Source organism: Perca flavescens, chromosome 17 (assembly GCF_004354835.1).
Source record: "Perca flavescens isolate YP-PL-M2 chromosome 17, PFLA_1.0, whole genome shotgun sequence".
NCBI lineage: Eukaryota > Metazoa > Chordata > Actinopteri > Perciformes > Percidae > Perca > Perca flavescens.
Genome location: NC_041347.1, coordinates 11,338,876 through 11,366,448, shown reverse-complemented (window position 1 = coordinate 11,366,448; position 27,573 = coordinate 11,338,876). Strand labels below are relative to the sequence as shown.

Sequence of the window (27,573 nt, the reverse complement as noted above, 5' to 3'; positions counted from 1 at the left end):
CTTGAATACACCTTACCTCTCACTTTGGGTGTCTTTTATTTCCTCTTTTTTTACATGTGATTCGTCTATATCTCCCTTTTCTTTTGTCCCTCACCTTCTCACCTTCTATCTCCTCTCCACACCGTCCACCTCTGCTGCCTGGTCCTGGGGTTTTGCCCCCCTGTCCCACACCCTCCCTCCCTGCAGAGGCTCTGACAGGCATGCAGAAGCTCTGCTCCTCCTTGTGCAGTAACAGTGTGGGCTCCAGAAATAGTGACTCCCGCCCCACCTCCCCTTTCAGACACCACTTCCTCCCCATAGCCAAGGTAAGGGCCCCACTCCTCTCCGCTGCCCCCCAAGGCAACACATAATTTCCATCATCACCTGGGATGCTACCTCCCGTCAATGCCCCATCTGTCATTCTGGATCCATCGCCATTTCTCATTAGACTACATCTGCCATCCTGAATGGTCAAACCCATGTCTTGGTCAAACCCATGCAGCCAAGGCACTGATTCTTCACTTACTAGCATGCACTTTTTCACCTTTGACTATCACAGCCTCTGCCAAAGTAGCTGACTGGCTCTTTGTGTTTGTGTTTTTGCAGCTTTGCATGTACTTGAGAGATACTAGCAATCCAAATCCAATATCCAAACTGACAGCTCGCCGAATGTTGTGTGATGGATGACTTTTTCGTCAGAATGAGTCTCCACACTCCAGTAAACTGTAAGGCTGAGATAAAAAGAAAGGGTTTTGTAATATAAGTTTGCCGCTGCATGCTGGGAGTTATTAATTTCTTAAGCAGGGAACTCTTATTGAACAGTGGATTCAGATTATACAACTGACTATTATTTTTTAACATTATAGTTCATGACTCATTTCCCAATGTCGCTATTTTAAACTCTGCTCTGCCTTTGTACCTTCATCATGCACAGAGCACACAGCTCCATGAACTGCATTTATTGAAAGCAACCAGAATGTCTCCCATTCGCTTTAAGTGACTTCAACTGGTCCCGTTGGTCCCTGTGTGTTGCACCGTTCAGACTGTGGTTCCCCTTTAGTATCCCTGCTTACGTTCTGTTCTTGGTTCTTCTCACTGGAGGGACTGACCCGCTGAGTGGCCGGAGTTCCCCCCTCCCGCTCAGGCCCGACAGCCGGCCGGTCACCCCGCCTCTCTCTCTGACCCCTAAACATTTCCACCTCCCAGGTAGGAGCTGGAGCGCACCCTGTCACTGCTCGCTATCTATCTATCTATCTATCTATCTATCTATCTATCTATCTATCTATCTATCTATCTATCTATCTATCTATCTATCTATCTATCTATCTATCTATCTATCTCTCTATCTCTGTCATTATACTCCATTTGGAATCAGCTTTTGCTTTTTCCCCTCTTCTTTCACAACTATACAGATGTATCACAGGAAAAAGGGTGAAATTCAGTGTAATCCCTATGCGTCATTGCTTGGTGTTGAGATGTTTACAATAGATTTTTAACTTGTATAACAGAGACACCGTATACTCCGTAAATGTCTTTTCTGTCTGCATTTGAATGTTTTCAGATCAGGGGAGCAACATCTACAGAAAACCACCCATCTACAAACAACATGGTACCTTTCCTTCTCTAGTATTGCATGTTTTACTGTAAAAAGAGAAGGGAAAATGTCTGTCTGAGTAAAAATTCAGAGTAAGGCGTCTTGGTAATTATGTTATATACAGTAGCCAGGTTAGTTTGTCTCTTAACAAGTCACAGTAGTAATGTTATAGTTTTCTTAAAGCGAGATGATGTAACTTTTGCGGAGTTGTGACAATTTCAGGTTAATGACAATTTCCAAGAGTCAGTTGCAATCTGTGACAGGCTACAATGTAATCTGTACACAATAGCACAAGTGGAGAATTGCGATAAAGTCAGCAGACTATGACTTACGCTGTAATACCTGCTAATGTTAGCTAACATTAGCCCCTGCAGTGGTCATACCAGATCCAGTGAGGCTGGAGCAGCAAAACCCATGAGCATATTGAATTGAACAAGCGTTTTATTGCTTAATTTTTCAAAAGTTACATAGTCTGGCTTTAAAATGGACCTGAAAAAATATGTCAATGGCCTGAGAAAATTTTCCCTTGCTCAATTAAGTGATGTTTCACAGAACAGGTGCAATCTTGCTTGTGCAAGATGTCACTAAAATCATCCTTGAAAAATCCTTAAAACCACACTTACCCTTTTCCACTAGCACCACTTACTGATTATCTTTAAAGTTCTAGCCAAAATTCATTGACTTGTTAGGAAAGAATTTTCTTTTGCATTGTAGACAGCATATATTTTAAACCTGGACGAACCAGGATTGAATGATCCTTGAGTCTGACAATCAGATGGTGCTTCAATGTTTACCTGTGGTTGAGACTGTGACCCAGACACTGATAGATCAGTTCCCATGGTTACCAACCTAGATACAGATGCCATAGCACGTCAAAGCAAGTCTGGTGATGACATCATCAGATCTGCCACCTTCCCCGCTGCCCATGCTCCCTCTCCGGATGACAGCTCACGGAGTGAGGGCGACCATTGGCCCTGCTCTCTCGCTGTATTAGGTACAGTAGGTTCCTGATGGGCATGCTTGCACTGCTACCTTCTAGCGGTACAAAAGACACCTCACCACAACCTAACCTGTTTCTCCCCTCCAGCTGCCCCCAAAAGCTTAAAGGGTAATTTTGGTATTTTTCAACCTGGACCCTATTTTCCTATGCATTGGTGTCTAAGTGAATAATGTAAACAAAACTCTTTAAAATTGGTCCAGTATTGAGCGAGAACACTGTAATCCGAGCTGGAATGTAATCCTATAGGGCAAATGCACATCGTCAATTTACGTTTTTTTTTTACCTCTGACAAGACTTAAACACTTAGATTGTTATTCTAAGTGTCTGAAAACATTATGGAGAGGATCCCTACAGATATAAACCTTTTTGTCAAAGAGTAAGATCCTTTTTGTTTACCCAGAACCAGCCCAAACTCACCAGGCTTCATTAAAAGAAACAATACTTTTAGTGTGTATAGAGCCAGAGTATTTTCACATGTAAATGGGTGAATTACAAGTTTATTTCAACAAAACCAGAGTGGTGATTGTTGGAACAGTGGAAAGGCGAACCAAGACAACTTTTGATAGTTTAAAAAAAAAAAGGATCTTACTCTTTAACAAAAAGGTCGACCTCTGTACGGAACTTTTCCATAATGTCCTCAGACACTAATAATAATAATAATAATAATAATAATAATAATCTGAGCATGTCAGTGGTAAAACAAGCACATTTTGTGGACCTAAATTATAGGTGTGCAATTGCCCATGAAAGCTTTAGTGCGTAACCTTTTGATATTAATGTACGTCCATTACATTCAAGCCATTGCCAAATGAGTTGCTACAAAACTAATTAAGACTATCAGCTCCACACAACTCTCTCTCTGTATTTCTCAGTATGGCTATGTTCAGAAGATTGTGTTGTCCGCCGACTTTCACGCGCAGAAAATCAGGTGAAAATAATGACCTCTTCTGAAGAGTCCATCATGTTTTTTTAATCCTCCGTGTCCTCCTTGGATACTAGCAACTGCGTGGGGGAGGGGTGGGGGTGGTACGTGATCACGGAAGGCTTGTATCATGTGGACACATGTTTTATTGTCATAACTTAGAATTCCGCATGGGGTCAACAGAAACTACGCACTATAGCTTTAATGTTACATTGCAGCTTGTTTCGCCGAATCGGACTGATTTAAAAAATTGCTGTTTCCATGAGTCACTTAGATGCAAAAACATGGGAAAATAGGGTCCAGGTTGAAAAATACCAAAGTTACCCTTTAACTGCATCCCTGCTTCACTCGAGCTCACGCTTTTATAAGGCGTTACAGTATTTGCCTTTTAGTTTTGCTTGCACAAAAGCAGCAGCGTTGTTTGGTTTCTGTTGCTGACATATTATTTTCTGCTTGAGGTAGCATCAGTTTCACCATTTTATGCTCACTTACTGCACATGATGGGTGCACTAGCTATACACAATAGTGCCACAAATGACTTGGACAGAGATAACTGAGACCGACTTCAAACTGACTTTTGTCTGTCTGTCTTACGTCGTGCTGTTCTGTGTATTTGACATCCAGTAAAATCTTGACATAAATGATGAAGTGTAAACATCTGTCATGTCAGTGTAGCCAAATATTCCAATAAGTCCCTCTGTTTGTCTGTCTCGTCACCTCTGTCTCACATTTGTGTTCTTCCGTCCACCTGTTCCTCATTTACTGTCTATACTCTACTGTCTTTCTCTTCATTTGATGATGAAGCATTTTATCTGGTTGTACTATTACAAGTACATGTGAAGCATGGATGTGTGTGTGTCTTTATGTGTGCGTGTATATGTGTTTTATGTAACTTTTTGGGCTTGTGTACGCCACCTGTGGGTACAGAAGGGAGGAGACGATCCAGAGAAGAGGACGAGGAAGAGGCCTTGAAAAGAAAGCAGCTCCACGAGGAACATCTCAGCAAGGTCAGTGAGATAACTTTGAATCTTCAACTTAACGTTTTTGACTGCCACGTGCCTGAGATAAAAGCCATACATACATGCATGCTTTGTATTGATGTTTATCTGTGGATACACTGTACGTTATTTGATGTTATATATGTGTGTGTGTGTGTGTGTGTGTGTGTGTGTGTGTAGATTCAGTCTGGTTTGGGGAAGCTCATACTGAAGGAGGAGATGGAAAAAGAGGAGATCAGGGAGCGTCACGCACGTAGCCTCTCTGCTCAGCGCTACGACCCCAAACAGACCAACTGTGACGCAGGTACAGAGCAGCTTCGTCAGCTAATACGCAATGTACTGTAACACATGGTCTGAGCTATATAGCACCTAGTAGATTTGTTTTACTGTCACATGTTACGAAATAGCTTCAAGATGTGATTTGAAAATTCCCTGTCCATGTAAAATGTTCATGATTTTGGGTCAACATCTTTTTAAATCCAAATATAAATGTGAACATTATTTATGTTTCAGATCCAACTTCTCCAACCAAAACTAACTCTCTGCCTGGCTATGGAAGGAATGGGCTGCACCGGGTGAGAGCTCACTCATACGAACAAGATTGCTGTTGATTATGTAACACAGACAGCTGAATACAGATTGATGACAAGCAGAAAAATTGGCTTCTCAGAAAAATCCAAGAAGCAGAAATTGCATGTTAAATGCATAATATCATTAACCTGACTCCGCCAGATGGATTGCTTCGCATTTGCTCGGCATATCCATCTTTTGGGAATGGGCGAAAATACTGGTTAGCTGATTGGATAAACCATCTGTCTATCACCACCCTATGTTGGTGATAGACGGGCCAAACCCGTTCAGATCAACGAAGCGTATGGAAATACAACCACAAGCCCCTGCTGCTGCAGGCAAAGCATTGCTCGTTAGTTCAGCAAGCAAGCAACATGTCGGTAAAGGATATTTGCTGTTTGTGTAACGAGAATTTACGAATAAAAGACACCCTTTCAGGTTCCCGGGCCATATTCCAAAAGAAGGATCCAAGAGAAAAAAGCATTAGCGAGCGGGTAACAGAATTAGGGCTACCGCTGTCTGAAAATACTGGTTAGCTGATTGGACAAACCATCTGTCTATCACCACCTAAACCCGCCTCGAATCCAACGCTGATTGGTCAGTCGTTTGGCGAACGGCTCCAAATTTTCTCTATCTCAAGATGCCAGACTGATCTGCGAGTGGAAAACTGGAGTTCGCGAGATCAGGACGGTCTCACCAGGCTATAATATCATGTCACCAATGCCAGAATTATTTTACACGTTTTACACATAGTTATTAAGATCCGGGCGAAGCCATGGTGGCACTTCAAAATAGCTTCGGGAAGGAACTTGTTTTGGTGGAACATGTGTACATTCAAAGGTTGTTTTTAGTCGTGCGAGAGAAAACTCAGATTGGACAGATAGTCTAGCTAGCTGTCTGGATTTAACGTGCAGAGATCTGAGGAGACAGTTAACCATAGTCCTCTTAAATCCACCGGAGGTTAAAATGCCAACACAAAGAAAGCGGAAAGTACCGGACATTTGGCCGTAAAGAGCGAAAACGTGGGGGAACTTTCGGTGGCAATGGAGCAATCCCGGAAGTGGAACATTGTAGATATAGACTACTGTATCAGTGAAACAAGCTGAGCTCCTCTCCACCGACATGCCAAACAGCGTCATAGAAACACAGATATTTTACGTAAAACTGCTTTATTCAGTGTTTTTACCGGTTTAAATCACCTGGTCCGTTTGTTTTGGAGAAGATGAGACCTCTGCGGATAATTCGGCACCCAGCAAAAGCCTCCTGAGCGATGAACACCTAATCGGGAGAAGATGAATGCAATGATGGCATTGCTCCGTCTTTTGTTATTTTTTTAATGAGAGACCCTTAGCGACAGAAAATTACAAACTGTGCATTCAAACCCTATTCTGGTCCTAAATCAGCATCAAAATACCCATATGTTAATATTGATGTACTGTTGTCTGTGTCCCCGCAGCCCCAGTCAACAGATTTCACCCAGTACAACAGCTATGGTGACATGTGTGGAGGAGGCAGAGGTGAGAGCTGCTACCAGAATGTGGCCACCAAGCAAATCTCTTGCCAATGTCACCAGAGCTATTCAGCATCAGTATTATTCTGAAATGGCTTGCTACCTGTACATAAATGGACATGCATTTTGAAATACTTGCATAATGATTCAGGGACAACAGTGTTGTAGATAGTAGCTTGGCAGGGGATTTGACAGCAAAACCATTAACTGTGAGTCTCATTTTCTGTCCCATGTTGTCCTGCAGAGTTCCAGGTATGTCTCTCATCTGCTTTTTCACATGGCATGCTTCCTCACCTTGCATTATGTACTTGCTTGCTCATGGGTTGCAAGAGGCACCTGGCCCTGAATGCACACCGACCACTCCTGCTACATGCTTGCATCACTGTTGGATTTAATGTCAACTACAGGGCATGTAGTGTAGTGATTTCAAAATTGCCAAACATGCACTGCCCAGTAGCTGAACAAGTGTTCTGTAAATGTACAACCATCGCCTCATGTCTTGTTTTGAGTGTTGTTTGCCAATGTTATGACTCAAGCTAAATGTCACATTTAAATATATGATTTTAAAATTCACCGTAGGAAAAAAAACAAACTACAAAGACATTCAGGAACAACTGCCCATCTCAAATACTAATTAAGATACGGAAACGTATCCAAGCTACTTGCTCCATCCAGTGAAAACTGTGCCCACAGTGGACATTTTCATGCCATTAACCCTGCAGTCCCCTTCCACTATATTACATTCTTGTATCTTCTATTCTTTAGCACATTAAGGATGGCCGTGCAGCACTTGCAAGGATGGACAGGGGAGTATCTATGCCTAATATGTTGGAACCAAAAGCAAGTATATTCTTCTTTTTGTACTGTTGAGAACATTGTAATCTACACTAAAATATGTTACAACATTTATACATTGTTCACTTATTTCAGTGCATTTTAACTTGTAAATGAGGACACATTTTGCAACTAATTTAGAGACTTTAGAGTCTGATCTTGAGAATTAGACTAAGAAATAAAAGAGACCAGCCCAAAAGAGGAGGATGAAATGAAACGATTAGCATGTTGTATTCACCCTCGTAGTGCGGGGGACATGGGTGGAAGAAATAGGGAACTACATGAGATTTTTACTGGAGGTGAAAGACTCACATTAGCTGGGATCCAGATTTAGCATGCTGCTTTAGGAGCTGCCGAGTCACGCTTAGCATGCTGGCTTCTCCATGCCCATCTGCACATAGCTTTGACTTAAAGTGGCTGGATACTGTATGCAGCATACAGTGGACAATCCAACGCCCAGATTGTCATTCAAACAACTCATATCACTATATACTGCGTAGTATATAAGTGATTGTATATTACTGTGTTGATATGAGTTGGTCAGAGGCCTCAAAGAACTTCTAGTTGCTTATTATTGAGCATTTCAGCTAACTTAACAACTTTCATTTACCAGTTTCTTCTTGTACAGAGGGGATAAGTTATTTAGAAAAGTAGAAGCACCTCAGTTTTCCAGGACGGCCATTCCCATGTGGATTTACTTGGCCTATATTACTGGTGTTTTAGTTTGCATTAAATTACTCTAAAAATACAGCCCGCTACATAACTCTGTTTTCATGTTTTTGCCCTTACCTAATCTGTTGCACGTTTCTACACCGAAAAAAAAGTGTGCACACCATAGAACCCTGCATTTCCCCAACAACCTGAAAAACAGCTCTCACTCCCAGTCGGCCTCCTGTCACATACCTGTTCTCCCACCCAGTGTTCCCTCTGTCACAGTCAGAACTATAAAAATATCCAAATTTGATAGATTAGTTTGATTAAGAAAAATAATGCTTTGCAAGTTTTTGAAACTTAACTCCAGCTTGTAGGTTTGAACCTGTTGACTGACGAGTGTCTCCTTCTGAAGGTGTATCCCTATGAAATGCTCATGATAACCAGTAGAGGGAGAGCTAAACTGCCCAGGGATGTGGACAGAACCAGACTGGAGGTATCAGATTTCCGCCTGACTGTCCGCAATTGATACTGGATTTCTCTACTTTGTGTAAATAACATGTTACACAAATACAATTGTAGAAAGGAATGTGCAGTAGCCATTGCTTCTGGTCATCTTTGCGGTGGCCCTTTTTGTGGCTTTGGTGCTAACTCCCTCCCACCCTCCCCTCCTTTGTTTTCTCCACCTTTGTTCTCAATTCTAGCGCCACTTAGCACCTGAAAAGTTCTTTGACATCTTTGGAATGGAGATCCAGGAGTTTGACAGGCTTCCCCTGTGGAAACGCAACGACATGAAAAAGAAGGCCAAGCTCTTCTAGCACTCAGAGCAGCATGCACATACTGTACATTCATTCAGATAGCACACAACAACTGTAATCTAGATGTAGGTTTTGGTTTATTTCCTATTTCTTCTGTTTGTTTTTTTTTTTTTTTTTTTTTTTTTTTGTTTTATCCTGGCATAACCAAGGAAGCCATGGAATGGACTCTTTTTTTGCTCTGATGCTTCCTGAGACTGTGGCCTGAATGATTTTGTCCAGTTGGACTTGCACAGGAAACAAAGAATGCGAATCTCTTCCATGTTCAAAAATGACAAAGAATGAAAATGAATGGTAAATAGGGTCATGTTATTTGGTTTGACTGCGCTCGTTTTACTTCTTGCTTTGCTTTTGAGTGGAACTGCTTTCCTTTCTTATTTGCTTGTTTCTTCCTATTTGTTGCTGTTTGATTCCTGTGGAACTTTGTAAGTACAGTAGAACCTCATGGCGCCATTACGAAATGTCCATGCTCGTAGCTTGAACATGTGTCAGCTTTCCTTCGCTTGGGCTGAAAGAGTTTTAGTCCAAAGTTCGCAAGAATCGGCTCAGTGAGTCTTTGAATAATAAACATTTAAAAAGAAAAGACACTGGAAAAGGCAGTCATCTCACTCATCAACTGTTTTAACGGATCTACATGGAAATGAATCCTCTGAGCACCTACACATCGCCAGTCTCCTTTCCCTGGCTCCTGTATACGCCAAACGTTCATCTTGACCCTGACAAAAAAGAAAATGTCTCTCTTCTCAGGCTCTCATTAACATGGCCAGACACTTTCCCTTTACATGTATTGGAAGTACAAATCTTAATATATTTTAGTGCCGTATCCAACATACAGTAACCAACAAATAGATAAAACACCTAATGGGAGAAGCAACTGTATTTGAAAGTACTGTTTTATAAAAACCCACACTGCCATTTGTTGTATTGAAATCGAAGCCAATAAAGCTTTAAATCACCATGAACCATATGATCCTCAGCTATACCAAAGGTACCCACTGCCTCTTTTCTGTTCTCTGTTTTCTTCTTTGCATTTCACCAATAAACACACCGGTTCTGTGATGGTACACAGGGTGAGAAGTAGTCTCAGGACTTTTATGATGACCAATCAGAGTCTATTGACTTTCTACACAAACATTAGTTGGGGCCCCCTGTGAGGAAACATCTTTTTTACATGAGCTTGGCCTTCTACTCTGACACAATTCTTTATTGTGGGGAAATGATGTCTCTGATGTCAAAAGACAGACTAGTGAACAACAAGCACCAAGTAAACATTTTTGTCATTATTCTAATGATTGCCAAAATTGAAACTTCATTAAAGATTGTGTCTTGAAAGCCACTTTGGAACACATCATGTACTGCATAAATAACTGACCATTTCCCAAAGCATGCCATTTTTGTTTTAGATTAAATAAGGGTTTTCTTCATTCCAAGCATTGGTATATGATTTATATTAAATATTTAAATGGTTGCTTCAGAAACAATGCATCACTGGGACATTAAATAACATTCTGTTTGGTTTGCTATCTGTTTTGTTAGTTATCTTTATGTGTGTTAACAATAGGCTAATTATTTGAACACTTCCAGATGCTTTCATGTGCATTTGAGAAGCAAAGACATTTGAGACTGGCAGCTGCAACAACCTCTTTAATGCACTAAAAAAATGAATTGTTATCCTTTTTTTGTGATTTCCTATTGTTTGTTCTGTGGGTTTTTGTTTCCAATGTGATATTTATGAAAGCAGTGCTGTAAAGCAGCTTACTCTTTTTTTTAAATATCAGAGGTCATCTGGACAATACCGTAAAACACCCCTACTACCCTGAAGACTTTTTAAGACAATGTTTGATAAAATAACTTAATTACCCCACAATGTTAATGTAACAGAAAAAAAGCAAGGAAACTTATATTCAATTGAGTGGATAACTCACGTGGACAAGCATGTTTAAAGTCTCTTCAATTAAAATTTTTATACTATCCAGAAATAAACTAAACAGTGGCTCCCTGAATCGTTGGAGAATCACTGTTAAATGTGCCATATGTAGGATTGCGAAGACCCAGGACTTAAGCCAAAAAATGTGAACATCGACAACTTCTCAGTCCCTCCCCCTTTTCTGCTAAAGCCCAAAACGGTCTCCTAAGCCCCTCCCCCCACAAGAGAGAATGAATGTGTGTGCATGAGCAGTGATTGACACGCAGTTAGACACCCCCCCTGACCCTGATTGGTGTATCTGAACAGGGAGATGTGGATTTTTGCAAATTGTACTACAGGCTGTAGGTGGTGACCTGCTTCGTGTAGTTCTACTGGAACATAGGGTCAGTTTCAGCAAATAGAACAGAAAGTTCGTTTTATGAGTCTTACCTACTGCACCTTTAAAGATTCACTTCCGACTCATTTGAAGACATATAAAATACTCTGAATAATTTGCATCTGATATATTTCCTCCACAAAATAAGTTCAAAAAACAGTTAGAAATTCTTAAAATTGCATCTACTCCTTCTCCCTCACTGAAAAATCCAGAATCAATGAATATGCAAGACTAGTGATGTTCATAAAACAGAAGCTGTCTCTTACTCACATCTTAAGTAAAAGGAGCCTACTGTAGCAATACCACAGTGGAGAAGTATTCTGTTACAAGTAAAATGCATGCATTCAAATGTTTACTCAAGTAAAAGTGCATAAGTATTAGCATCAAAATATACTTAAAGTGCCAAAAGTTAAAGTACTCATTATGCAGAATGGACCATTTCAGAATAATATATATTATAACTGTTGGTGCATTCATGTGTTCATCACGTTAATGTTGCAGCTCATTGTATAGCCAACTTTATCTCTTTATAAAAAATTTCTTTTGCCTCACAATTTATTTGTTGACTATACTGTACTTTGTATTATCAATCTGAATCTGCAAAGTAACTTAAGTTATCAAATAAAGTGGAGTGAAAAGTATAATATTTAGCATCTCTGAGATGTAGTGTAGTAGTTAAATATAAAGTAGCAGAAAATGGAAATACTGAAGAAAAGTACCTTAAAATTGTACTCAGTATTTGAGTAAATGTACGTAATTACTTTCCACCCACTGGTTTTTACATCACACTTGTGTAAGTTGCATACTGGACCACGATTGGCTTCCAAACTAGTTGTGATGTCACAAAATCCTTCTTATACATAAGCATCTTAAACTGAAATTGAAGGTGATCACAGAGAAAATTTCCTCCTTCAGCAGAAGGGTGTCAAAACAGCCCATTAACCAAAAATGTGTTCTTGAATGAAGGGGGATCTTAACAATGTAGAAAACCACGATAGCTTTGGAAAATATCAACAGTTGTAATAATAATAATAATACATTACATTTTTAATGCACTTTATATTTACGCAAAATCCCAAAGTGCTACATGATAGTTCTAAAAAAAAGTAAAAAAATAAAAACACATGGAGAGCATAAAAAAAAAGTTGTATCAGCATAACGCAATGTGTAGCAATACATGCACAAAAATGCCAGTATGGGTCATAAAATATCATGACAAAAATATTCTCCTTGCTGTGAGAGCTGCAGTGTGGGAATTTTTATGGGACAACAATCATAATTTTCCTCCTGGAGAATGCAGCTTGGAATTAGGGCTGTGTATTGGCAAGAATCTGGCGATACGATACGTATCACAATACATGGGTCACGATTCAATATATTGCAATATATTTCTAGGCGATGTATTGGGATTTTTTGAAAGTATAATTTTAGAAAAACTAATATTTAAAAAAAAGACATGATGTGCATAAAAGTCAAAGAAGTTTACTTTAGGTATACAATTCAGTACACAGAAAATCAAACTGCCAGTTTGGGATTGTGGTTCACAGGTTCTTATATGCTAAAGTAGGCCAAAGTTCAGCCATAGCTACGTTGTTAGCTTCTAGCAAAAAGTCAGGCACTGCTAGGAACTGTTAGGCAAGGACACTAGTGGTGCGTCTCAGCATAGCCATCTAGCGGTAGGGGGTTTAAACACAACATAACATGAACCACTCTCTTACATGAATATTTTTGCACATAAACAAAAAAAAAGAATAATAAAAAATATATATATATATATATTTTTTTTTTATTGATATTGCGTTTTTGAAAATCGATACAGTATTGATAAATAAAAGATTGTGATACTCAAGTGTATAGATTTTTTCTTACACCCCTACTTGGAATATGGAAGGAGAGATGGAGAGATGCCTGCTTCTAGTGTCCCAACACTGCAGTGTGCCAGACCTGCCATGTAATAGAAATAAGGAAATCAATGGGCATCATTTTTTCAGCTTGATAAGGGAGCAGCAACACAGCAAAGCCTTCAGTGCGGCTACAGAAAACTGTACCATATGAAAATACAGTTTCAAAAATGCACACACTATGGTGTGCCTTGTAATAAACAGTGGAAGAGAAATACTGAAGACAAGACGATTGTCACAGTAACACACACTCCTGTCAGTCAGTCTCCGCTTTGTTGCTTTGTACATCCAGCTGCATAATAAACTGCTTCTGCAGCTGCACTTCACAAAGAATCTGTCTGGCTGGTGTTGATTTGAGCTGTGCTGAATATGTTTGCAACTCTTTCTACAGGAGACATTAGAAAAGCAACAGGAGTGTCTAAAGAGGCAAAGGGAAGCCGTGAAATACAGACTGAAAAAACTGGCAGCACGGCAATCAGAAATCACAGTAAGTTGTGTTCAGACAAGTGTGTCTGAAACTTTGCCACAACATGACTTTTTTCTGTCCGTAGTTTGATATTTGATACATTTGAAAGTTAAATTCCACCTGTGATCATGCAGGTATAATGAACTGATACATGCTTATGTCTGACTCAGAAAAGGTCCACAGTGATAAGAGAGAACATCATACGGAAATATCTGGAGATCCGGGCCATCCTTGACGAGGACCTGAGGATCACCCTGTCCCACCTGGAGATGGAGGAGCGGGCTGCAGTCTCTGCCCTGGATGGGCTGATGGAAAGGAACTGTTCTCTAATCCAGGAGATAGAGCAGGACCTGGCCAGACTCACTGTGGCAATGGATCAGACCGACACAGACCCTGATACAATGGTGATTCAACGTAAAGTCCAGTGGACCAAATACGATTTCTCATTTGTATGTGAGCACCAGAAAATGTTTCTATTTGCTTTTAAAGTTCATTTAATTTCCCTTTCTTCAGTCTTTCTTTTCATACCCTGAGCAGCAAGACACGGAGACAGTGGACAGGTATGGAATCACATCTTTAATTAATAATACAAAAAAATGGAGCAGCAGCTGATGTTTCTCACTGTGGTCTGCCTCCTCCAGAGTGATAGATCTGCTAAACAGCACAGACCCGAGCAGTGTGAGGCTGGACGAAGCTAAAGCCGAGCAGATCCTCAGCCTCGCCAACAACATGCTCCTGCTGATCAGCTCGCAGACACCTATAATCAAGAGCTTCACCAAGAGTTGTCAGTTCACACAATATTTCTATACAGTAGTGTTTCTAACCACAACTTGACCTCCTGTAGGTTTTTCTGTCTAAACGTTGTTAAACATGTGTCTCCAGATTCCAGCGAGGTGTGTTTGGACCCGGAGACGGCCCACCCAAAGCTGATCATCTCCCCCAGTGGGGACAGCGCCATCTACACAGACACCTGGCAGCAACTTCCTGACCTCCCTGGACGCTTTGACACCACCCTCAATGTCATCAGCTTGCAAGGGTTCAGCTTTGGCCACCATTACTGGGAGATTGATGTGACTGGGAAGACTTACTGGGAGCTGGGCGTCACCTATCCCAACATTCCACGCAAGGGCACCACTGAGGACTGCTGGCTGGGCCGGGGGGACGAGTCCTGGTGTGTGGAGTTCTTTGATGGGGAGTACACAGCCTGGCACGGAGGGGTGCCCCATCAGCTGTCTTTCACAAAACGCTTCTGTCGGATTGGTGTTTTGTGTAGTTTCCCGGCAGGGTTGGTGACGTTTCTTGAGGCAGAGAACATGACGCCGCTGTTCTCCTTCTGTGCAGGAACCTTCTCAGACTGCCTCCACCTGGCTCTGTGTCCTGGCCATGACCACAATGGCACCAATGCGCAGCCTATTGTGATCTGTAATGCTCCATCTCCTACCAGTGATCTCTGATTAGCTTTGAGGCTCCGCAGAAAAGCTTTTAGTAATTTGTTGCTAAGGCCCCACTTTTTAATAATGCACCAATTATAAAAGTTTATAAGCAAGTATACGCCTTTGCATCATTTTGTATTCATTCTATTTTATTTGTATTTAATTAACCCAAAAACATAATATATTATGGATTTTTGTTTTTATAATTGTTGGTATAATTAAAGAAAATGCAGCAGGGTTGTCTGTTAGCACTCAACTCATCTCATTGTTTCCGATTAGGCATCAGATTTCAATTTAGATATCCCACCAATACAATTTAATTTCCCATGTGTGGACTAGGTTCAGCAGCACTAAATTACGACCTAAGGTCAAGGATCTGCATTACAAACATTACACACGGTGACGCCACATTCCTCTGCTTATGTCAGTGAATTTACTACTTTGAATTTACTCTCAAATGAAATGTGTTATGTAAATAAAATCGCCTTGCCTTGTTCGTACCAAGGAGCATCATATCGTTCGTTAAACGTAATATCACTACCTCATGGGGGATTCTTCCTCTGGGGACCATGAATGTCTGCACACATTTTGGTGCAATTCCATCCAGAAGATGTTGAGATATCTCACTGATAGGGGAAACTTTGACCTGCTGGTGGCGCTATAGAGGAAAAGACGGAATCACTGAAGACATACAATTAATCCTCTGGACGCCGTGGATATCTGTACCACATGACAATTCAGTTTTTGAGATATTTCTCTAAAAGCCCGAAACGTCAAATTCATGGTAGTACTCAAGACAATCGTTGTCATTTTTGGAGATGGACCAAAGTGGTAGAAGATCGACATACCAGCAGCCCAACAGTACTAATGCTTTATTGATGAGTTATCCAGTTGTGGAATATCTGTCTGGTGTCCTTTCTATTTGGTAATAATGCGGTTATGAATGTTGGCAATCCATTTAATCATGGGTTTCTCTTCTTTTTAATAATCTACCCAGTGTAAAGCTGGAAATTGTAATAAGCTGTAATAAGCTGAGTTTGGGCCAAATGGTCTGACAGTCCTAGTGAATTAGAGATTTTGCTGAAGACACAAAGCAAATGTCATGTTGGGGCATAAACATAATCCATAACACATCACTAAATTCTTTATTAACCATTAATAAAGCTGTAAGTTATAACCAATAAACACGTTATAAAGGGTGCATTATTAAAAGAGTGGTCCATTGCTTCATTAAGATCATTATACTGAGAAAAATGGACCATGAAAACAGTGTTTGATGCACATTGAGTGTACATATTCTTTCTGTATGACAAAGTCTTGTTTAAGAGTTTAATTTTTACTTGGAAGTCATAGAAGTTACTGATACATACATATCTAAGAAGTAGTATTACATTTTACTTAGTAATTTATCCTTAAATGCACCGAGTGTATTTGGATCCAAAGTCTGTATTCAAACAAACAATTGGCTTTGCAAATATGCTCTCTGAGCCTTTGTGTTGCATTTGAGGGCATTCTTATCCTATTCAAACTAAATTCATTCTAATGAATTTCAACATGAAACAATCTTTCAAGGCTGGTAGAGACGATAATCTTGATGTTGCACCATTTACTTGTCCTCTTTAGGTGTTCCCTAACATGAGCAATGTTCTGCCTATTATCACTAAGAAAAATAAGTACCCAAGAGCACAGTTAAAAATCAATAAAAGTGGGCGCCTGGTTAGCTCACCTACTAGAGCGTATGCCCATATATAGAGGTTTACTCCTCGATGCAGCGGCCGCGGGTTCGACTCCGACTCCCTCTCTCTCCCCTTTCAAGTCTATGCTGTCCTACACAAATAAAGGCCTAAAATGCCACACAAAAAAAAAATCAATAAAAGTGAGTCAGCAACAGGGACAGATGCCAGACAACCCCACGCTCAAACAAAGGTTAGTGTACTTACACAAATGTTCAGACGAGTGCGAGCGTTCTGTCAGACAGTGCACTCTCATTTTACTCTCCTGGAAGTCTTCTGATCCACTGCCATCATGAACCTTAAGCTCCTCTTCTTTGGCCTCTTCTATGCGGCGCTCCTCATACCAGCTGAAGTATGTATTCACTTATTATACAGCAATTGTGTAGCAATAAGCAAATGTAATGGCTCTTGTTTACAATGTTGCAATGTTATTGATAAGGCATTTAGCTGGGAATAAAATGCATTCAAACTTGTTGTCCAGGTTCAAATAGATGAATTCATTACATTGTTTTGTAATAAATATCAACAAGATTCTAATAAGCACTTTCATTATTATATTTATATTATATATTATTATATTTATTGACTCTTATGTAGTGCTTTCAAATTATTGTTCAGCTGAAACCTGATAAACCCAAAAAGCATGAACGTCATGAACATCAAGAACATCACGAACGTCATGATAATCATGATCGTCGTGAAAATCATGATCGTCGTGAAAATCATGATCGTCGTGAAAATCATGATCGTCATGAAAATCGTAATCCTGAGCTTCAGGGACGTGGGCATCAAAAACATGACAAAGGAAGGAAGAAAGGAAGATTTGAGGACATCATTTCAGGTAGCTGCTTCTTTTTAATTCCTTTTATAATATATTATAAATTTGACATTTAGTTTTACAGGGTAAGAACAAAAGGAAGACAACAATGCTCTATATCTTATAAAGGAAATTTATTGTTTTAGACGACTTCTTTAAGATCCGAGATCCAAGTGATGATGACGACGACGACGATGACAGTCATTCAGACTGGGTTTTTGAACTTCAAGCGCTAGAAGGTGAGAGAATTGGCACTCAGGTAAACTATTTATACCAATCTGTGTAATTTCACATTTTCCCATAAAAAGCTACCTCACATTGGAAGTTTTTTTTATTTTTTATTTAAAGCTTACGTTCCCCTCTTAACTTTTCTACTTTTTAGGCAAATGCATCCCAAACCCTTGCCTCAACAATGGAGTGTGTGAGCAAAAAGGCAAGAGGGGATTCAAATGCAGTTGTCCCAAACCTTTTAAGGGAAGCAAATGCCAGAAAGGTTTGAATTTTTCTTTTTTTTACCATGCTGTTGTTGGACTGCAGACAGATATGCAATACAATATTCTGAGCAAACTAACACTAAAACAATGGTGTTATCATTTCAGGCCCAAAATATTGTAAAAAAGGTCTATGCGGGCGTGGGGAATGTGTTCGGATTCCAACTGCTCCATTCTATGAGTGCAAATGCAAGATGCCCTTCCAGCCTCCAGACTGCAGAACTTGTAAGTAGTGTTTCTTTATCCAAACAAGACAGAATACCTTTTTTTCTACATTTTTATACAATTCCTGAAAAGCAAGCTTTAACTGTTGACTGTTTTTTTCCAAAGTTTCCGTGTGTCAGCCTAATCCATGTAGGAACGGTGGACAGTGCGTCAAGGATGGTAATAACTTTGACTGCCAATGCCCTCTGGGGTTCAGAGGACGTTTCTGCCATGTCGGTAAATACGATGCCCTACATTATTGTTTTCCTTTCCCCATTCCGATACATGCATCATCATAACTCAAATACCGACTGGGTGAGATATAATTCCTAGGCCCAAATGACTGCTATGTGGATGACGGAGAGTCATACCGTGGCAATGTGAGCGAGACAGATGACGGCTACGAATGCCTCCACTGGAACTCTCACTTCATCCTGGAGAACGGAGCTGATCCCTTCAAAGCCTTCCAGGACACAGATGGACTTGGCCCCCACAACTTCTGCAGGTCAGGAGAAAATGAATGGGGGTATTCAAGTAGCAGAGGATATCTACAAGAGGATGCTCACTCACATATTTTCTATAACACAGAAACCCAGACGAAGACAAGATGCCCTGGTGTTTCTACAGAAGAGGCCGCAGGTTGTTGTGGGACTACTGTAATGTCACAAAGTGCCTTGAACCAACAGGTCGGCTTTAAAGCTCCAGATAACTTTCTAATTATGAGTCAACCAAAAACAGTTATCTTCTTAACTTCTCGTATATGTGTTTTCAGGTGTGGCGCCAACTAAAATTGTCCCGACAGACGCCAGTCCCACTGCTTCCAAGGCCCCACCTCCAACACTTCAACCCACAGCATCAGCTACTGTACCTACAAAGACTGAGAAGCCCAGCCAGGCTCCACAACCTTCTACTACATCTGTTCCTCTCATCCCCACCGGCACTGCTCCCCCGCAACAGTTTGCCACTTGTGGGAGGCCTCTGCCACAAAGGCCCATTACACGAATTTTTGGGGGTCTGAAGGTCGCTCCCGGGGCTCTACCCTGGCAGGTGTCCCTGCAAATGAGACCAAAGAACTCCAACCTGCCATTCAAACACACGTGTGGAGGAGTTCTCATCAAGAGCTGCTGGGTACTGACAGCTGGACACTGCATGTAAGCGCATTCATAATGACTGCAAGTCTGAAAAAACACAAAATACAACTTAATAGTTATTGAATCATGTGCTGTTTGTGTTTGAATAGCCTAAAAAATATGGACATGCAGGTGGTAATGGGAGATCTGTCACTGAATACGAAGGAACCCACAGAACAAACCATAAAAGTTGCAGAGGCTATTTTACATGAGAACTACAGAGAGACTCCAACAGCTGTTTACAACGACATAGGTGATCTATCTCTTTCTCTTATCTTATATTAAAAAAACACTGAGAAATCCTTTTTTAGTTAACTAAGGATGGGATGTGAGAGTCAAATAGCACCATTTGTAATGTTACGATTGATGACAGTATGACAGTATTGATGAAAGAAAGAAAGTGATAACGTGGTGTAAACATTCCAAAAGTTAAGTCCTTATCATTCCAATTTTATTTTTTATCCAATCTGCCTTTCCAAAGCTTTGTTGAGGTTGAGCGGCACTGATGGAGTTTGTGCCAATGAGACCCAGTTTGTGAAGACAGCCTGTCTTCCTGATGTCCAACTGCCGGATGGGAAGGAGTGTAAAATTGCTGGATGGGGTGTCACTGAGGACGGTAAGGCCACTTTCAACCTCTACAAAAATTAGATTTTTTGGTTTGTTTAACAAGCACTTCAGGGTTGTTGTGTTTTGTTTAAAGGGCCCTGTATATCTTTATTAGCATACAACTACTGAAATTAGACACACATTTCTTTGTTAGAACTCTGTTGCATTAGTTTTTTCATTTTTCCACCTTCTCTCTGCAGCTCAGTATGGTTCCAACCACCTGCTGGATGCCAACGTGCTGCTGATCAACCAGGAAAAGTGCACTGAACCTCATGTTTATGGCAGAATCCTGGACAATAGTATGTTCTGCGCTGGCTACCTGCAGGGAGGGGCAGATGCTTGCCAGGTTGGTAGAGGGAACTTCCCAGTTAAATTCATGCTCAGCGCTGTGGAGGAAGGTCTGGCAATGCAAGACTAAATGCATGCTATCATTCAGAATATCTGCATGACTAACTTACCTACGCTCTTTAACTGTTTGCAGCATTGTGTGCATTTGCTATGTGGTCAGCTGTGTGCTCTTGTTTCAGGGTGACTCTGGAGGACCACTGACTTGTCAGGAGAACAATACCAACATTATATATGGCCTGGTGAGTTGGGGAGACCAATGTGGACAGAAAAACAAGCCTGGGGTCTACACACGGGTCACTCGCTTCCTGAACTGGATCAGGACAAAGACTCAGGCAGCATCTCCATAAGCAACCTCTATTACTCAGCAACATGCCAGTGCAGCTAAGAACTTGGTTATGTATGGAGCAACTCTTACTCATGATTTAGCTTCGGGGTTTTGTGCGGTTGTACCTGGTACCTGTACTAGGACAATTTTATATTTCAATGCTACTCTATACACCCCTCCAAAAAAATCTAAACCATTTTATCAAATTGTTTTGTAGTGGAGTAAATGTGCATTGTTATTTCAGGTTCATGTGTTTTACCTGTTACATATAGCCCAAGGCAATCCAAACATTATATTAAAAAGGATGCATATGTGGAAAAGGAAAAGACACAATAAATGTTAAATGTGACTACCCTGAAAATGTGTCATATTTTTTTATTAATTGAGCACAGTCTTTCTCAGTGGTCTCTTAACTGGAATTACATTAGAATTGTAGTGGACGCATTCTTTCTGGTCCTTCCCTCAACTTTCAGGCTACTGGGCAATAGTTTTTAAAACACTTAGCGAGGTTCTTGGAGTGACGCTGAAACCCTGTCCACTTATAGCAATATTTGGTGTGGCAGATGAAATTCTGAGTTTAAATGCAAACCAGTTGGACATCATTGCATTCACATCACTTTTGGCCGTAGGAGAATTTTGGAAGATGCAATGTTTTTACTAAAGCTAGAGAAGACAAAATGTACACTGAGAGGGTCTGTGGAAAGGTTCTACTTCAAGTTATGACCGTTTCTGTCGTATTTTGAAAGTCTGAAAGACATCCCCCCCCCCCCCACCCACCACCACCAAATGGGTCAAATGATGGCACAGCATGAACAGTAAAAGTAGTGACAGTATATCAACGTTAACACCATGCTAATAAATGCTTCATCTTACTGTTTACTTCAATGTTGTGTGCAGTGTGTATAAATGTAGATTTTACTTACAAATGATAGCTGCATGTCATCCGGGTTTACATGAATATGCCTTATAATATACAAGTGCATAAAATGATAGCTCAAATCAAACAGGGTTACATTTTCTCACCACTTTTTAAAAGCTGATTATGTTTAGCAAGGTTGTGTTGACGAGCCACAAAAATGCTCCAGCTTTAAAGTCTATGATAAAGTCTCGGTTGACAGATGATTGGCCTTGCTAGGTATTTTCTTTGCTGCAGGGCCACTGATATGAGAGAATGAAGGCATGCATGTCATCCGTGGTCCGGTGAACTGAAGGGACAGTTGTACAAAGAATGAGCCAGTTTATGCACGGGTCATTTACTTCCTGAACTACATCAAGTCAAACATGAGAGCTGCTAAGCTGCTTACTGAATCTATAGGCTTTACAACAGAACAAAAGTGCTGTTTGAGGCTACACCCAAGACCCTTTGATACAATATATATTGTACATGACACTGAAAAGTTAATATAGATACTATCAACGACTATATAAATACTTAAAATACTTAAAATAGACTATATTTCTTAATTAAAGGGGTGATAGAATGCAAAACCGATTTTACCTTGTTATAGTTGAAAAACGACAGTTTGATGGGTAAATAGGACATACACAGAACCTAAAAATCCCATTGACACCTCTTTCCTCTGCAAATGTCACTATTTGAAACTGCCTCTGAAAACGGGCGAATCTGAACAAAGCTAAAAGTTGACGTCAACTTCTCAATTCCTCCTCATTTGGCTCTACCTTCTATCTTGGTAACGCCCCAAAATTTACATAGGCCACTAACTGATCTGAGGTCAGTTAGTCTTCTAAATCTCGTTTGCGCAAATCTCAGAAATTTTATACATTGTTCATCTGCTGTTGCATTACTAAATTTACTTCTGAGACGTGTGTGTGTGTGTGTGTGTCTCTGTGTGTGTGTGTGTGTGTGTGTGTGCTAAGCTCAACCAATCAGCGTGCAGCTCATCAAACTATTCATGAGCAGACCATATAAGGCAGAAAAGCTCTCGTTTCAGTCCAGTCCCATTTAACAGGGTAGCATTAGGGCCCAAAAAAACAGCAAAAGAGTAATTTTCAGTCCAACCAATGTTACATACCCTATTAGGAGACCTTAAGGAACAGCGTGAAATACCGTATATAACCATTCTATCACCCCTTTAACAGCTTTCTTTAAAAATATCAGAATTATAGGATCACAATAATATAATATCACAACATAGTAATAGTTTTTTCTATATCAGTTCTGGAAATAACTTCTCTTAAATACAGAGGTAGGTCTTTTACGGCATCTTTTAAAGCATGTTTGACATTTCCACCATGTAAAAATGTTTGTGAGGAAAAAAATAAAGTGAATCAGTGAATCTTCAATCAGTGAATCTCGATTCACAACACAGTCATTTAAGGTTGTCCTCTAAGTTCACTCTTTGCCCCCATTTGTGTTTCCGTGCCAATCCCAGGGGTCCTTAATCCAAAACATGGTAAGCGGCTGCGCGTTCAGTCCATTTACATCAATGCATGGGTTTAACATGGGGTAGAGAGGCTCTGTGCACTGCACGCAGAAAGTGTGAAGCAGGGTCATAGCATCAGCGTCATAGAATGACAGCTCCCCCTTCTGGAGATTTGCCAGTATGCCCAGCTTTCTGACTCTCTTTCCCACCGACAGCTGCTTCTCCTGGGTATCATGGCATGCCAGGTACTGTCCGTCTCCATGGTAGATGCACCAGGATGTGTTGTTCACACCCAGGCTGGAGAAACTCTGACTTGGAGCACCTTTTTTATTGACTGACCCAGTGGTCACACCCATTAGCCAGTAAGGTTTGTCCTGGACGATGACCTCCCAGTAGTGCCGGCCAGTAGTAAAACTCTCCTGAGCCAGGACGCTGTACTGGGAGTCGTAAGGCTGAGGGCTCAGAGCTTCACTGACAGGCTGCCTTCTCCAGTACACTTGTTTCCTGTCCTGGGATATTTCCAGTTGGGGATGGGCTGACTTGGAGTCCAGAGCAGGAGAACTCAGATCTGCAAATACAAATCTCCATTCAGTACACAGAGATAGCGGGAGTTGATTTTAGCTGGCAAAATATTGGATTCTTTACTAACATGACCACATTCGTGGAAAGTGTTGAGACAGAGCCACTGAGAGGTCGTCCACCAGCCTCTCTACTGTTCTCAGCTTCTCAGGGTCACACAGATCTTTGTCTACTTCCTGGAATGGTGCTAAATCCAAAGGCTTGCTACAATAAAAACTGAAAACCATTAGAAGGCAAAAATCATACCAAAAGAAGGCAGTTAGGATAGAAAAAATAGAGTGACGATATACTCACCAAAGATTCTGTGCTGTGATTTGCTGTTGAAAATAAACAGGCCATGTACTACTGTACTGCACTGTACTGTACGTTTGCAATCACAGAAAAGATTTTACCTGCATTTGTACTTTCACATGATCACAACAACACACTGTGATAATATGAGGTAACCTACCTGTAGGAATCGCAGCTCATTTGTTTCTCGGAGGAGTGATTTGCTAGAGGCTCTGAGGCTGTCTATCTCTTTGATCTGGGCCTCCATGATGCCCCTGTGGGCCTCCAGCCACTCTGTCATGTATGTCTCCTCTGCGTCGATAATCTGCATCATCAGACGCTCATCACCATCCAGCACAACACGGATCCTGCTGTACTTGTCTGAGATTCTCTCTCTGAAATCTGCAGCAGACTTCTAAAGAAAAAAAAAGACACATTATTTAAATACATGGCCAATTCTTAGACTACGGGCACTTTCGTGTCCTTTGATCATATTTTATAAAAAAACGTTTAATTTTGAAAAATTCACACTTTCATAGTTAACTTTACAATGAAAGTACTTTAGGAACTTTTTACCGGTAGTCTACAATAATATCACCTTTATAAACATCATTATAGATGCAAATATTGCTGTTTTGTGCTTGTCCCACACCCAGACTTCTGATCTTCAATAATGAAAAAGAAGTGTCAAAAAATGATTTATCTATTTTTTTTTTATATGTCTGAATAAAGTATCAGTAAAATAATCAAAACATAATTGTGGTATTTAAGGTCAGACAACTATTAATGTGATTTTATATACAAAATGTAGTTTTGAATTTCTTCAACAACTTGGAGAAAAAACTCAAGTTAAATATTGCTTGAAATGAAAATATTTTTATTGTATGTCATTTCCAAACATGGCGTAACATCAATTGAGTTTGTAAATAAATAGATTTTTTAACATAAATAGATGTATTTTGCATGCACGCAATGCTAGCTACTAATTCATAGCTAATCTGTAATACTAGCTTGGATTCTTTTACAAAATACTGTAGGATTGTCATTTCCACCACCGTCATTTCCAACATATTACCTTCTTGGGTGGAAATGACAAAGGTGTGGTGGAAATGACATTTATACTTACCAGGTGCAATTTATAGATTGTGTGGCCACATATGTATACCAAATATAACCAATTAGAATGTTACAATTTTACAATCACAATTAATGCGTAACTTACATTTTTCATGTGACTATTTGTAGTTAAAGTTGTTTACAGTAAGACTGTAACTTTTCATCTGGTTATGGAACCAAACAGACTAATGACTACTGAGACTAATGATTTGTTAAATGGAATTGTCTGCTTCAGAAGGTTTCAAATAAATGACTTCTGTTTTTCTACATGGACGTCCATTAATTGTCATTTCCACAACACCCAGTCATTTCCACCACCTCATAACTTTTTTTAAAAATATTAACAAAATTATAATCACTCATTAAAAACTTCTTCATAGTTTATTGGATAATGTTCCACTTAATGTAATAACACAAGTTATTTTTCTGAAATGTATCTAACCAATCCAATATTATATTTCAGGTTGCGGTGGATGTAAGCTTTGTGTTTGGTCCTCATGACAATTAATTTACTTAATCCACAAATCTATGGTAATTGCAAAATAGGTATAAACTGGTAAAACTATGTGTGAAAGTGGTCTTACACTGTTAAGAAATGATGTATATCATACTATTTTTAAATAATAATCAAATATTTACATGTGATGGAAATGACATTTGTTCAGTTCGGGTCGGAAAATATGTTAAAATACACCAATTTGTCTTATAATGTAAGTGCGTTCTCTTATGGATCATCAAACTAGACTAGTTATATTAACCTGTTAGACTGTGACAATTTTGATTTGAACACTTTTTTCCCCCTCATGTTCACAAGGCCAAAAGTGCCTGTAGTTGAAGAAACACCCACATACAAGAGGGGATTCTTCAAATAAAACAATAGATGGCTATTTCACATTGACTGTACCACTGTTTGTGTATACAACGACTCCAAGTCCCTGATGGCATGTTCTGCTTCACTTCTCCTCTTCAGCAGTTTGTTCATGGTGGTCTCTAACATGCCCTAAAGATAGAAATACAACAGGCCCATAGAACATAAACACCCTGACAGAGAAATACAAAAATATTCACAATATTTTCAGGGAAATAAAACAGCCAAAAAATAGTCACCTTGAAGTCTGTGCAGGCTTCATGGAGTTGAAACGCTTTGTGGTTTTTGTGCATGCCGACCAGTACACACAGACAGCACACAGGGACCCTCTCCTCCATGCAGAAGAGCTTGAGCTCCTCACGGTGCTCCCTGCACTTCAGAGACAGAGGATCCCCCGTCACCTCCACAACTGTGTGCTCCCTCAGAGCAGACCTCTGCTGGTGCTGCAGGGCGTGAGCCTGGCACAGTGAGGCATCACAGGTCAGACAGGTCCTTATGGCCACCGATGGCGTCTCTATGCAGTGGTCACAGTGGATAGTTGAAGATGATACGGTTGCCCTGCTTGGTGGCGTTGTCCGTAGCTCTGCTGCTGCCGGGCTGTTAGTGGTGAAGTCCTTTACTTTATTCTGAAGGCTGGTGTTTACCTGCAGTGTGAGGTCAGAAGGGAGGAATATCTGACATTCTGGACAGAAGAAAGGACCCTCATTAGATCCCTCTGTTTCCCACACAGCCTGGATACAGGTGAGACAGAAGTCATGTCCGCATGGCAGTGCCACAGGATCTGTGAAGAAGTCCTGGCAGACGGGACACTTGAAGGTTTCCTCAACAGTCCCCATAGCTCTGTGTGCACCTGTTACGGCAGCTCAGTGTGCACTGTGCTCCAGGCCTTTCTGCTCATGAATGTTTCACAGGCCTCTCTTGGCATGCACGCGCCACTCATGTGCCTCAGTGTCAGATTACTAAAGATGAGATAATATCTTCCACTAGCTGATTCAAGCCATTGAATCTAGACCACACACAATTGAATGGCACATTTCCAACAAACCTGATTAAGTGAATTAGATTACCAATGATGTGTTCTAAATGAAGTAGGGTAGACTGAGTACAGTTGAGACACTTTTTGCGTTTCGATTTTTCACACAAAAATTGACACTGAAAAGAAGGGAATTTCCACATGGCATGCCACATGACATTTCATTAGCTTGTAGCCTAAGATATTATCAATCAATAATACCCATAAGTAGTTTATATTTTCCACAATTAGCTAAGAAAAATAAGGTGCTTTTTGTCTCAACTTTGTCTCAACTGTACCCATATGTGGTACAGTTGAGACAGTACCATGGTACATTTGAGACATCCATTTTTAATGATGTAAAGGTAACTAACCGTTCATTGCAAATATAATAAATAAAGACAAATAAAGAAAATAACAATTGGGCAACAGATTTGTTTATTCATAAATTTAAATTCATTAATTTTATTTAAATTAGCACTGATTAAAATGTATAAAACAGGAATAATATATTTAACAAACAGAAGATATTGCAACAGCACAAATGGAAATCACAAATATCTAATTTTATTTTCATTTGCATCCTATGCTGGCTAATTACGACGTTTAACCTGTTCATCATAACACTGAACAACTAAACAGCGTGTGACATAATAGAACTCTATCGTGGGTACAGTTGATACAGCTGTGTCTCAGCTGTCCCCCGCTGGCCAC

The 27,573-nt window shown here is 40.2% G+C and overlaps 4 protein-coding genes across 11 annotated transcripts in view; 3 read left to right on the top strand and 1 right to left on the bottom strand.

Moving 5' to 3' along the window:
* ablim1a (actin binding LIM protein 1a) overlaps window positions 1–9,835 on the top strand; it is a 44,663-nt gene extending 34,828 nt beyond the window's left edge. For 5 of the 8 annotated variants that reach the window (XM_028603125.1, XM_028603119.1, XM_028603121.1 and 2 more), the window contains 11 exons: window positions 1,081–1,185; window positions 1,541–1,588; window positions 2,427–2,567; window positions 4,423–4,502; window positions 4,674–4,797; window positions 5,007–5,068; window positions 6,520–6,580; window positions 6,818–6,825; window positions 7,339–7,413; window positions 8,474–8,554; window positions 8,763–9,835. In XM_028603125.1, coding sequence (XP_028458926.1) covers window positions 1,081–1,185; window positions 1,541–1,588; window positions 2,427–2,567; window positions 4,423–4,502; window positions 4,674–4,797; window positions 5,007–5,068; window positions 6,520–6,580; window positions 6,818–6,825; window positions 7,339–7,413; window positions 8,474–8,554; window positions 8,763–8,876 — 899 coding nt within the window. In that variant the 3' untranslated portion in view covers window positions 8,877–9,835. The remainder of the gene's footprint in view (window positions 1–1,080; window positions 1,186–1,540; window positions 1,589–2,426; window positions 2,568–4,422; window positions 4,503–4,673; window positions 4,798–5,006; window positions 5,069–6,519; window positions 6,581–6,817; window positions 6,826–7,338; window positions 7,414–8,473; window positions 8,555–8,762) is intronic. The other 3 variants (XM_028603122.1, XM_028603123.1, XM_028603124.1) reach the window with 3 other exon arrangements.
* Window positions 9,836–9,931: 96 nt separating this feature from the next.
* Window positions 9,932–14,997, top strand: LOC114572521 (probable E3 ubiquitin-protein ligase TRIML1). Its single transcript, XM_028604192.1, has 6 exons — window positions 9,932–9,943; window positions 13,469–13,564; window positions 13,714–13,947; window positions 14,057–14,103; window positions 14,185–14,327; window positions 14,426–14,997. Exons 1-6 carry the CDS (start codon window positions 9,932–9,934, stop codon window positions 14,995–14,997), a joined length of 1,104 nt encoding a protein of 367 aa, XP_028459993.1.
* Window positions 14,998–17,001: 2,004 nt separating this feature from the next.
* LOC114572422 (hyaluronan-binding protein 2) lies at window positions 17,002–20,832 on the top strand. The gene is made up of 14 exons (XM_028604048.1): window positions 17,002–17,061; window positions 17,328–17,421; window positions 17,515–17,550; window positions 17,673–17,765; window positions 17,909–18,019; window positions 18,126–18,242; window positions 18,348–18,458; window positions 18,555–18,726; window positions 18,810–18,907; window positions 18,994–19,372; window positions 19,462–19,604; window positions 19,833–19,967; window positions 20,158–20,303; window positions 20,485–20,832. The coding sequence occupies exons 1-14, from the start codon at window positions 17,002–17,004 to the stop codon at window positions 20,650–20,652; spliced, it is 1,863 nt and encodes a 620-aa protein (XP_028459849.1). The 3' UTR covers window positions 20,653–20,832.
* A 2,151-nt stretch (window positions 20,833–22,983) lies between these two features.
* On the bottom strand, window positions 22,984–26,683 carry LOC114572520 (E3 ubiquitin-protein ligase TRIM11). The gene is made up of 5 exons (XM_028604191.1): window positions 26,087–26,683; window positions 25,884–25,979; window positions 24,045–24,278; window positions 23,664–23,769; window positions 22,984–23,582 (listed from the first exon to the last, which is right to left on the bottom strand). The coding sequence occupies exons 1-5, from the start codon at window positions 26,681–26,683 to the stop codon at window positions 22,984–22,986; spliced, it is 1,632 nt and encodes a 543-aa protein (XP_028459992.1).
* Between the last annotated feature and the right edge of the window lie 890 nt (window positions 26,684–27,573).

What these genes read in the sequence shown, in the direction of transcription:
- LOC114572521 (XM_028604192.1), top strand. An exon ending in ACACAGACCCTGATACAATG is followed by an intron (nt 13,948 to 14,056) that starts GTGATTCAACGT and finishes CCCTTTCTTCAG; the next exon opens with TCTTTCTTTTCATACCCTGA. An exon ending in GACACGGAGACAGTGGACAG is followed by an intron (nt 14,104 to 14,184) that starts GTATGGAATCAC and finishes TGCCTCCTCCAG; the next exon opens with AGTGATAGATCTGCTAAACA.
- LOC114572422 (XM_028604048.1), top strand. Translation starts at nt 17,002, where the DNA reads ATGAACCTTAAGCTCCTCTTCTTTGGCCTCTTCTATGCGGCGCTCCTC. An exon ending in CGCTCCTCATACCAGCTGAA is followed by an intron (nt 17,062 to 17,327) that starts GTATGTATTCAC and finishes ATTATTGTTCAG; the next exon opens with CTGAAACCTGATAAACCCAA. An exon ending in AGCTGTTTACAACGACATAG is followed by an intron (nt 19,605 to 19,832) that starts GTGATCTATCTC and finishes GCCTTTCCAAAG; the next exon opens with CTTTGTTGAGGTTGAGCGGC.
- LOC114572520 (XM_028604191.1), bottom strand. Translation starts at nt 26,683, where the DNA reads ATGGGGACTGTTGAGGAAACCTTCAAGTGTCCCGTCTGCCAGGACTTC. An exon ending in AAGCCTGCACAGACTTCAAG is followed by an intron (nt 25,980 to 26,086) that starts GTGACTATTTTT and finishes TTCTATCTTTAG; the next exon opens with GGCATGTTAGAGACCACCAT. An exon ending in ATGAGCTGCGATTCCTACAG is followed by an intron (nt 23,770 to 24,044) that starts GTAGGTTACCTC and finishes GCACCATTCCAG; the next exon opens with GAAGTAGACAAAGATCTGTG.